Here is an 11,877-nt window from a genome sequence, read left to right as displayed (position 1 = left end):
TTGCAAACCTTAAAATCACACACACACACACACACACACACACACTGGTTGGAACCAATCAGATATAGAAGTCAACTCTGCTTTGAGTCTTCTCTAACAGACATAGTGACTAAAATAACTTTGATCAAGCAACAAATACAAAAATTGCTTTGCTTGTATCATTCTTGGAAATTAGTTAACTCTTCTCCAAAAATCTGTCACAGCAGATTAAATCAGGCCAGTAGCAACAATAAAGACACCACCTGGATAATAAATACAGAGTTAACTTCAATAAATATTTTTAATATAAATAACGGTGGAATGAAAGGCTGACTCATAGTGATAAACCAACAAAGAACTCTCACACAACTCTGCAGTTCCCATCGGCTCTAAGGAGCTTTTTGGCCTCTATCAGCTTATTATTTTGGTTTTCCTTCCCACAAACTCTCATCAAGAAACAGGCAGCTCTGATAAACCCTCTGCCTGCTACCTACCCAGCACCAGCACTAACTTAATTTAGACTTTATTAGTCTAAATTAAGTTGGTTTTAGACGTTTTAGTGCATAGCTCTATTATGATAGGTAAAAGTCAGCAATTTGTGAGCACTCCTCCTGTCAGTATAAAGAACTTTGAGGATTCAGAATTCCCTGAATTAAAGCTGTCAGGTAGTACTTACATCCAGGCACTAACAAATAAGATTGGAGTTTTATTTATTTGGCTTCTCTGGACTTTTCAAATTGTATGCACACATCAAAGCGTCAGTGCTTGTAGTCGTCTCCATCACTGCAGCCAAATAAGTTATAGACTATACTGGGAATCAGTGTTGATGTATAAAAGTTCTTTAAACGCTGCTCAAACAAGTCAACTTTAAGTAACATTCACACCCTCAGACATGTATCATCTCAGAGTGTGTGTCTGCATTTGTGACTGTGTTTAGGAGGTCAAGCGTGTCTGTGGTGAAACTCTGGGACACATGCAGCTGTCTAATAAAAACACACTCAAACACACACACGCACACACACTCAAACACACACACACACACACACACACACACACACACACACACACACACACACACACACACTGAAATGGTAGACATACAGATGGTGAGTGAAACACCAGAAGCACATGACACATGACGAACTGCTGAGGTTTTGTAAATCAACTGTGAACTCTGTTGAGTTTTGAAAATATCAACAGTGAGCTGGGAGGAAGGTTTGGGATTTGGGGGCATAAAAGATATTTTTCACACCCGACATTTTTATTTGTCATAATAGGAAATGTAACTAAATACATTAAAGAGATGGCTAATTTTGTTTTAGGGACTCCAGTAGCTGACAGTGAACCAGCTTGCACAACACCAGGGCCCAGGAACTGGGACACCTAAATATAACACAGCCATTATAAAGGTTATTGGTTGTATATTGGTATATATAGAGAGAGTCTGTTGACCAACACATACTGGAATGTACTTTGAAAGAAAATTTCACATGTGAATAACAGGAAACGAGACATGTGTAATCCAGCGTCACTGTTTTTAATTTTATCTCACTGATAACAGCCTCACTGTTCACTCGACTAACACTGTGTCCTAGCTGTATACTGCTAATGCAAACACAACATTGGACTGTTGCTGCCATGGGCTGGCTTTTATTTTGAAGCAGTCACAGGAAACACAAATAATTTGTCAGAGAGGATAGCGATGACAAGGATCAAATCACGTCTAGAAAACGAGACTTGGTCCTTCTCAGCATTTCTTTGTCAGCAGATCAAAGAGGAGTAATGCAAAAAGAAGGATCAGCCTCAGTGCATGATGGAAAAAGGCCAATTATTGATTGACTTCTTTATTCAAACAATGTAAGTTTGTTGGGCTGCGCTGTAAACCGATAAACCAATACTCCTTCCGTTGTATTTGTGAAAAGTAGCTGCATATAGTGTGTTTTCTGAAGCCATGAATGATTTCCAAAAGAACTCAGGGACCTGTAGTAATAAACTACTCTTGCTGTTTAACACCAGGAAACACATATGTCACCAAATCAAGATATATTAAGAATTAGTTAGAATGTACAGTGATTTACCCATTAAATAAAACACGTGTTGAAATTAAATGTATTGTAACCCCCTCAAGGCTGCTGGAACCTATGGTGACCTGTGATTTATGTCTTTAGATGAAGGGAGACTCTTTTTTTATAATAATCAGTTTTGGCCCAAAATAAGCAACCAGATACGAAGCAGCCAGGTGATTTCATAGTCAGTCAAGGAACCTTATCAATATTTGTATTTAAATAAACTCTCAAGGCTCCGCAGAGCTCACTACAGGATAAAACAATGACCACACAATGCCCATCAAGGTGTGTGCTTGCACTTAGTAATCCTGCCGTCACTTGCTCTTTCACACACACAAGTAAACACTCGCTCATTCATAAACAAACACACCCACATAAAGGAATAGTAATACTTACAGAGCAGCCTTGTTCTCCTGCTGCACCGAATGTTAAATGACCCAGACACTGGCCCTTTAACTCTGCTCCATTAGGGAATATAGGTCACAATTAAACCAGGCTAGTAAAAAATAAGCAGTGAGAGGTTTCCCATTTGGACAAACGTGGGTGACATTGGTATAATGCTGGGAGAGATGCAGGGAGGGAAAATTTAAGAAATTATGATCTAAATTAGCTCTAAGAGCTGCATTAGACCAACAGTGTTAGCCTTTATACTGCTTTCTACCAGAAGTGTTGATATTTTACTGTTTATACACTAAGTATCGTGGTTCCAGCAGTGGCCCTTTAATTTATATGCAGCTCTACAGTTTAGTATTTACCTCCAGAGGTTTTAGAATAGGCCCTTAATTGATGTCTTGTTATCCACTTGCTCATCTACAACACACCTGGAGCCTGTAATACAGCTCTTACATTTATTCATTTAGTTGATGCTTTTATCCAAAGCAACTTACAATTGCTATATATGTCAGAGGTCGCACGCCTCTGGAGCAACTAGGGGTTAAGTGTCTTGCTCAGGGACACATTGGTGTCTCACAGTGGATTCGAACCTGGGAACCCGGGTCTCTCACACCAAAAGCATGTGTCTTATCTGCTGCACCATCACCACACCTCACCTACTACTAGCACAGCCATGTTTGAGGCTAATCTTTTTCTTATCCATCACCTGGCATGATGTTGATGTACCCATGGCAGTGTTGATGGTTTTCCAACGCCACACATGTTGAACTATTCTGGCTGATAAGACCTCCTGCTCTCAAGACTGAACATGTGCAGACTGTTTCATTCACATCTCGCTCCTGCTCCGGTTTACTAAGTAAAGAGAAATCTGTCAGTTAGGTACAAAACCTGGAAGTGGACTTCAGACTGGACTGAGGGCTCTGAATAAGCTACAAGGAGATGGATGGATGATAAAGTGTATATCCCATTTAAAGTTTGTGTTTTGGGATCTCTTGTAACTGTTTTCATAAGTCAAACCATGCGCTGTCACAGTGCAGCCAAAAGTCATCATTACAACAATCGGAAGCTCCCAACATTCCTCATGACTTATAATTAACAAAGTCTTCCTCTGCAGTCATTCATCTGTCACACCACTATGTACAACCTGTGCAGTGATGATCTCTCTGTCTTTATGCAGTTAACTTAAGAGAAAATCAGATTTACTGCACTTGGTAAATCCAATCAAGTATTTAGTATGCAAAAGATCAAAGATTGATGGATTGGTTTTTGTAATATTTTTGAGGCATTTTGTTTCTGACAGTAGAGGGAGGACAGGACAATGAGAGGAGCGGGGAATGAGAGGGGAAATACCATTCGTCATTACCCACGGTGGAGTCCCTGAAAAATTTATTTTGTCTATGAAAAGTGAGCAGAAAAGGACTGAAATATAATCGCATTAGTGTAGTGCGAAATTATCAGGCAGACTAAAACTTTCAGCCTAATTACATGTGCAGATAATACAGTGTGTCTTATCAGTGGATTGTTTGGAGTAAAGGCCAACATTAAGTGGACCATTTCCCCTTGTTGAATTCAACAGTGAACAGTGCTGGCAAATGCTAGTTGCTAGTAATTGTTTCATTTTATGTCTACACGACGGCTTTAAAACACAGAGATAAATATACAGAGGAAGCTGTTACTGTTGTTATTAGGACAGGAAGCTTAATGAGTCCAGAGAGCTCCAGTGTTAGACAGTTGGCGCTGGAACAGCTGCAGTTAGTGTCAACAGAGGTCTGGACCTTTCATTACCTGAACCATCTCTGCTGGGAAAGGACCACATTAGGGAGGAGAACGGTGTTAAAAAAACAGTTGACAGTTTTTATAACTTATTTCAGTGGCGGTGTGTCATTAGGAGGGATGGGGCTTAGATGTAAACCCCACAGGGAAAGAGCTGGGAACGACAGACGCAAGGGGTAATTACAAAAGCAGAGCACGACTCTGATATGTCTGTAATTAACATGTGGACATAACATATCTCTCTCTCCTCTCCTTTCATTTGGATGGCTTACTGGTTCAAGGAGAAAAAGACCAAATCACCAATGTTGGTCTGCATGTGACGTATGGTGTTGTAAGGATTGTCAGAATTAGAGCCAAGCTGTGGCAGTCACTCCCTTTACCCCAGTGTAGTAGTAGTTTGTTGGTAAGAGGAGCCGCCTCCTGCACCTTCATCACAATCATACAGCAACCGAATCACATGCTCACAGACAGAAGAATATTTACTTTCTCTGAGAGAGCGATGAAAGACAGCACAGGGATAAACTGTACTGAGAGACAGGCCCAACATTTTATGTCATTATGTCATGAACAATGCAGTGGAAACTATCATAAACTCTTCACAACAACATGGAAAAGAAAATGAATTAAACTTAATAAAGTGTCTCTATCCTGAATTATTATTATTCAAGCAAGAAAAAGAAACCTAATTATGTTAAGAGCAAAACCACTTCTATTTTCAGCAGATTTATGCTGCCATAAACAAACAGTGATTGTCATAAATTACTGTTGCTATAGATGTCCTAGGATTAGCTGGCTCGGAGGTGCTTTGGCCACACCCAGAGACATCTTACGCCAGGGTGCAGGAAATGCTCCGTCATGTTAGACACACATCCTCTCTGCATGACAATATTTTCACAAAGTGATTACATTCTGCCGTATCACTGCTGTCACAATTTTTTAGCATTTCATAAACAAGCTGGCAATGTAGACAGTGGATTCAAACTTTGCAGGAATCATGCGCAAAGATTCTTAATGAATACCCAATTCATTTGGAATGGGTTCCAACTAAGAGCTGGTTCTGATACCTAACCTTGCTCAAGACTTGTTTTTAAATAAGGAACATTTGTTTCCCTTTTTTCAATTACACTTAAAAGACCATACCAAGACCAAGTGTTCTGCATGTTTTAGCCTATGTTTAGCTTTGCAAAATTAGCTTTAGCTTTAATTCCACTCTCAATGCTGACCGTCAATTGCTTCACAAAAGATCGCCATATATTCAATCATCTAAAATGTTACAGTAGGAATTGGGAAATTATCCGAGCGGAGCTGCAACGATTCGTCAATGAATCAATTATTTGAGCAACAGAAAATTAAGCTGCATATGCTTGGATATTAAATAGACAAAGTGATTCACTGAGAAAAACAACAGTGGACTAATTGTCTGATTTGTCAAAGTATGCACTGGAAAATGATCAAAGGTCGTGTTAAGTATTTGGAAAGTTGGCTAAAACATGCAATAAAAACACTGGTATAATCTTTTATATCTACAAAAATCTTCAAAGATAAACAGGTGAAGTAACCTCACTCCACATGCAGACTTTTTAACTTGTCTCGAATAAGACATTAACAGCCAATAAAAGACACCATGACTGGTTAAGATGAAGTTTTTTTTTTTTTTTTTGCAGCGTAAAATGAAACTGCATTTGCGAGAGTCCTAAAAACATCATGTCATTATGCTGTAATCCTGGCTGATAAGAAAATGGCAGTGTTCTCTACTGTATTTGGCTTCATGTGGTGCTGTGTGGCTGCAGTGGGTCGGCTGTCTGTGGCTTCACTTGAACTACGTTTGAGAGTGAGAGAGGAGGGAAGAGGGAGCTGAGGTGGTTACTGTGAGTGCGCTGGGGCCAACGTGATCTCAGCTATAGTTCTCAGTAAAACAGAGTATTTTTCCTTCACATACGGTCAAACTCACACACACACACACACACACGCACACACACAAACAGCTGCATGCCTGCTCACATTCCAGCTGGAAGCTCATCGCCCAATCGGCAACGAGCATGCAAATGAGATGGGTGTGTCCTTTTAAAGCTGGAGTGCAGGGTCTGAATGGAGAATAGAACAGAGAATAAACTAGGGAGCAGAATATAAATGTAGAGAAAAACATAACATGGATAGATGGAGGAAAGTGTGCATGTTTATCAGTGAAAGGATGTGTGGTCTAACTATCCACAGATAATGTTTTCTCTAGATTTGGTGTTAGTGCAAACGCAGACTAGAAACAGAATACAACTCACACCTACTGTCCTTGCTTAACCTCACTTTGTGCATGTGTGTAAGTGTATGTGTTTATCCTGCGGTCCAAATCTGTACTATATATATATAAAAATGAGGGCAATTCTGATTATATCCATTTTTTCTACTGATTGTTTTCTCCCTTAATCGCTAAATTGCTTTAAAAAAAAATCTTGCCGCATCACAATTTCACAGTTTCATCCATCCAACAGTCCAAAACCCAAACATATTCAATTTGCAATGATATAAATTAGATGCGGTCCGAAGTAACAGACAGTTAATGAAATGACATTTAATCCAATGTCAATGTAGTGTGTTGCAGTTGCTCTGGCATCTGCCCCTGCATTTGTCCAGCATGACTTTAAACTTAATAAATCTCCGTTCTGGGTCTGTCTTTAATATTTGAGCTTTCTTTAAAGTCATTTCCAGCAACAACAAAAAAGCCAAACAATCAATTGTTTAAACTTTTCAACTGTAAGAACTTGCTTTTGGTATAATGTCAGAGTAATGTGATGAGTGTTTTTAAGTTTTTAATGAATCATCAGAATAATCTTCAGCTGCGGCCCTACTCATGTCTCCTCCAGGACTTAGGAGAGCTGCACACTGAGCTGTTCTAAAACCCATAGAAGTTCCCAGTAGGTGGTAAATGTTGTTATCCACACGTGATCCATGATATATATGGTTCAGTGCACATGATGCACACATGCAGCTGGATCACTACTGCAGACCAACAGTAATGGCAATCGTCACTGATCGGCATGTTCAATTCTAACTGCAGCCAGGGCAAGTTCACATGTAACAGGAATTGTTTTGCACAAAAATGGCAATAAAACTGTTCTTAGTGTCAATGACGTCATTCAATCTCTACTCCATGTGTGTAGGAAAGGTACCTGCATCTTGAAGTTGGAGGTTTTTTAGTTCTAGTTTAACTTTCAGCAAAGATTCCTTGGAGAGTCTAAATTGCCCCTAGGTGTGAATGTGTGGGTGTGTGCTTGTTTGTCTCTATGTGTCAGCCCTGTGATGAACTGGCGACCTTTCCAGGGTGTACCCTGCCTCTTGCCCAATGTCAGCTGGGATTGCCTCAAGTGGAGTTTACTAGACTTATTTAACTATTATTATATGCTATAACACACACACACACACACATATATACACACACACATAAATATATATATATATATATACACACACACACACACACACACACACACACACACACACACATATTATATATATATATATTTTGTTTTTTTAAAATACGGGCATAGGTACTTCATTCTATGAAAACAAGCAGCCATTGGTCCTGCTGATAATGACTGTCACTTGTTTTTTTCCTTAAGCAATCTCCATTAATTCTGTAATGCCCACTCTGACACTGAGTCTTTCCTCCTAGTTATCACCAGGACACTCAGTGTACAGGAAGAGGTAAACAAAGCACAGAGCAGGAAGTGTGCGTATTATTGTTGTACTGCACCACGGAGCACATCTTATGAAAAAACAGTGAGCTGATGTCACTGTGTCCATTCAGAACAGAGCAAAGACTGTTGCCCACAGTGGCATTGGCCTTCATTCCCCGGATTTGGTCTAAGTAGCACATTTGAGCCAATATTGCACTGTGCAATGTGTGAAAAATGCACTCTGCACTTATGTACATGTTTCAGATTCATTCTGACAACTCTTCTCCCAACATTGAAGCTGCTATAGTCCTTCTTATATTAACAATGGATGAAATGACAGTGTGTAATGTGAAAGAGTCATTCGTAGTGATGAGCCAACATGGAGAACATGTTTCTTTCAGCTATTTGCAGATTAATATCATCTTTTAGCAGGTTTTGGTTTTAGGCCCCACAACATTACTTATATGTTTCACTCTCACTGCTCTCTTTACTTTCATTTCTAGACACAGTAGACAGTTTTCAGCAAAAAAGCTTTATTATACTTACGCTAGCTTCCCAGCAACAAACAGCAGATAGACAAAGTTAGCAACTGGCTAATGTTGGAGCATTTTGCAGCCACACTGAGGCGAGTTGGTGGCGACCAAAACACAGCTAAAAGCAGAGTGCTAATGAATGCTAATGTTACTCTGTATTTGTTAATGTGTAATTAGCTAACTGTTTGAAAACGAGCTCACCATATCAACCTTTGTATGGAGATAAAATATCAATGCCAAACAAAATAAGTTACTGCAGGTTTAAACTAGAAACATACTTGCATCATTGTGGACGAAGGTGAAGAGTGGAAGAGAAATGAAACAAAACTGGCAAATGTGTGTCAAGAGTTCACTGGATTAGGGCTTATTTTGGCAGCTACACTAGTTTATTGTATATGATTATGTTGCTAGACATATAGAAGAAAAGTAATGTTAGTTTAATACATCAGCAGCAGTCAAAAGGTCAAGGTACATCATGAGCCAGTGTCCAGTGCTGAGGCAGAAAGCTACTGTGGAGTGAAGTGGCCCATTCACTGCACTATGCATAAACATACCTTCCTGCAGTACAGCTAATCAGCCATCCTTTCCCAGGTCCTCAGTGGTACAGCCCAGCCTAGTGGCTTCACAGCAGAGTGGACTACTTTATTTAGAACAGAAGGAGGGGGTATAAACCACATGCAGACTGCTCGGCTGACTCACTGACTAGAATAGAGGTCTGCTTAAAAAACCTGTGCTGTTTAAAAAAAGAAAGGAGGGAATGACACAGAGTGGAAAAAGAGACAACAAGTAATAGAACAGAAATAAAGAAAGAGTACTTCCAGCTAACACAGTTTCTGATGTTCTCATTTTTATCATGCAACTCTCAGGGTGAAGCAGTGAAACGGTCCTCAGTCTGTTTTCATTCATTAAGAGTGCAAAGCCTGGTCAAGCGTGGCATGCACAGAGGGCATGGCAGTGTACTTTTGGCATTTTGTGGCTGGAGGTGTGCGGCGCACCCGCAGTACAGATGGAAACAGGGTGGGAAGAAGAGGAACACATTGTCGCACATTAAGGGCTGGAACCAATCCTCACTTTCCAGTTTGATCTGACTACATTTAACTGCGACAGTACAGTCACCACAACCAAAACTGGGAACTCGAAACAATAGTTTCACTGCTTTGAATAATGTAACAAATTACCATCCTTAATTTTGTAAAACAAATATGTGTTTCCTGTCACACCACGTTTGCATCTCCAACCAACACAGCGATTATTGTATTGATAAACAAGCAGGAATCTGATGAAGAAAATGCAATGTCTCAGGAGCTACGAGAGATGATATATGAAGCTGTCGTGCCCGGTTACCTGTTGTTTTTGGATGAGGATATGGAGACAGGGTTGGTGACAACAGGTGGTCTTAAAAAGGGGCTCAGTGACGTAGAGAGGAGAGGAGAGAGAGATTTAACGGTCTGAACTTTGTGTGTACCCTGCATCTGTATTATGTCACATTCAAATCCCAACTGGAAGAGTTATGTGCACCAGAAAAGTGTGTGTGATTATTTTGCAGCAGCACTGAGCTGGTTTCATTTAAAACAAGGTATCCACAGCAGATATGGCATAATTGCAATTTGAAAGTGCAGAACTGTCTGAGATAGTGGATAGAAATCTGCGAGAGGTAACACAAAGTTACCAAATGGATAACTAGTGTCAATAAAGACATATAATTAAGTGCAGAGACCAGTGAGGCATCTTAAAAGGCCTTGTTTTTTCTGACCAAGTTCAAGATATTCAGTTTGCTATCACAGAAGACAACCAGAAAATCTTCACATTTGAGAAACAAGTAATATTTTTTGCAATTATTGCAAAAATATTTTTTAAGTTGAAACAATGAATTAGTTATTAAAATTTACATCTAAATTTTTGAAAATTAATTTTCTGATATTCAACTAATCAACTTACTCAATAATTGTTTCAGCAGTCAGCAAGGCATTCATTACTTTATGAGCTAATTTGGAGTTCATTAAGAAACACGATATCATTCTAATTAAGGTTAAATTAAGACAAACACTTAAAGAGTTAACTGAAAACTAATTAAGACCATTTATTTATATTTACTGTTCATAGATCAATTAATGGTCTTTTACACGCGCGCGCGCGCGCACACACACACACACACACACACACACACACACACACACACACACACAGCTCCACATTAGGCTAATAGTTGGGTGTGTTGTTGAGAACTGCAACACCTGCCAGCTAAACACACTCACACAAACGCGCGCACGCACACACACATACACTCACAACACAAGTTAACCAGTAACTCGCCAGCCCGTGCCAGTCGCACATATTGGTTTATACAATTAAACGCACACATACGCACGCAGAGTAGGAGCCCCGGATATCAGTCAGGATCTAGAAGCTACACCGCCCTCATGAGGTCCGGCTCCGGGCGGAACAGGCAGGAGAGGTGCGTTTGATTTAAGGGACTTTAAATGCAGACAGCTGACTTCCAGCAGAACAGAAACAACTTGACTGCACAGTTTAAACTCATAAATAGCCTATGTACAGGCTTACTGTAGACTCACACAGGTGACAGACATGTGAAGCAACGGAAAGAGTAATTAGGAGCGAGAACTCACCACATTAGTGAGGAAATCTCCGTCGCTGAGTTCCTCCAGGTCCAACAGGTTGGTCCCACCGGGCGGATAGAGTTTCTCTGCTGTTAAGCTGTCTAAGATAGACTCCATCATGACTGCCGGTGTCTGTCTACAGCTCCGTGGATGATGGGCAGTAGCTATCTGGACTTATGGTCGTGAACGCTAATCTTAAAATCAACTCATTAAAAAGAAGCTTTTCATCAAACAGCTGCACGTGCTGTGTCAGTATCCAGCAGTTCTTTTGTGACCACCTGTAGACTATGTAAACCTGGTTGGACGAGCCGAGTCCAGCTGCTGCTTTTCTTTTAGTGACAGACTTGACAAACGTCGGAAATTCACATCCTTCTGCTGGTGTACCGGAGACGGTGCTATCCATCCAGCTGTGTGCGTGAGGCTCAGCCTCTCTACTCGCGTGCGCTGTCTCCCCCACGCGTCTAATGAATATTGAGTGAAGGACCGCCCCGTGGCGTCAAATAACAGAGCACGCCCAAAACATAAAATATAAACTCTTATCTTAGCAAGAAAATGTAATGTAGGCCACAGTGGTGGAAAGTACATTTACACAAGCAGGTAAGTACACTTTTGAAGCTACATTTCAGAATCAGATTTATTGCCAGATACATGTTCAAATAGGAGGAAGTTTTCTTGGTAAAAATTGGTGCTTAACTGTATAGACATTTTCTGAAGTGAAACATCTCAGCATCTACTGGAGAGATTGGTACAAAACCTTGTACAAACTGTACATTCATGGTTCCAAAAGGATAAATAAGGACTTTGGTGATCCCCTGACTTTTCATGTAAAACCACCATGAAGTTG

The 11,877-nt window shown here is 40.2% G+C and overlaps 1 protein-coding gene across 2 annotated transcripts in view; it reads right to left on the bottom strand.

Moving 5' to 3' along the window:
- creb3l1 (cAMP responsive element binding protein 3-like 1) overlaps window positions 1-11,453 on the bottom strand; it is a 37,197-nt gene extending 25,744 nt beyond the window's left edge. For both annotated transcript variants that reach the window (XM_046057559.1, XM_046057568.1), the window contains exon 1: window positions 11,043-11,453. In XM_046057559.1, coding sequence (XP_045913515.1) covers window positions 11,043-11,153 — 111 coding nt within the window. In that variant the 5' untranslated portion in view covers window positions 11,154-11,453. The remainder of the gene's footprint in view (window positions 1-11,042) is intronic.
- Between the last annotated feature and the right edge of the window lie 424 nt (window positions 11,454-11,877).

This window comes from Micropterus dolomieu, linkage group LG01 (assembly GCF_021292245.1).
Source record: "Micropterus dolomieu isolate WLL.071019.BEF.003 ecotype Adirondacks linkage group LG01, ASM2129224v1, whole genome shotgun sequence".
NCBI classification, from domain to species: Eukaryota; Metazoa; Chordata; class Actinopteri; order Centrarchiformes; family Centrarchidae; genus Micropterus; species Micropterus dolomieu.
Note: the sequence above shows the minus strand (reverse complement) of the source record. Positions and strands in the feature narration are given on the sequence as shown.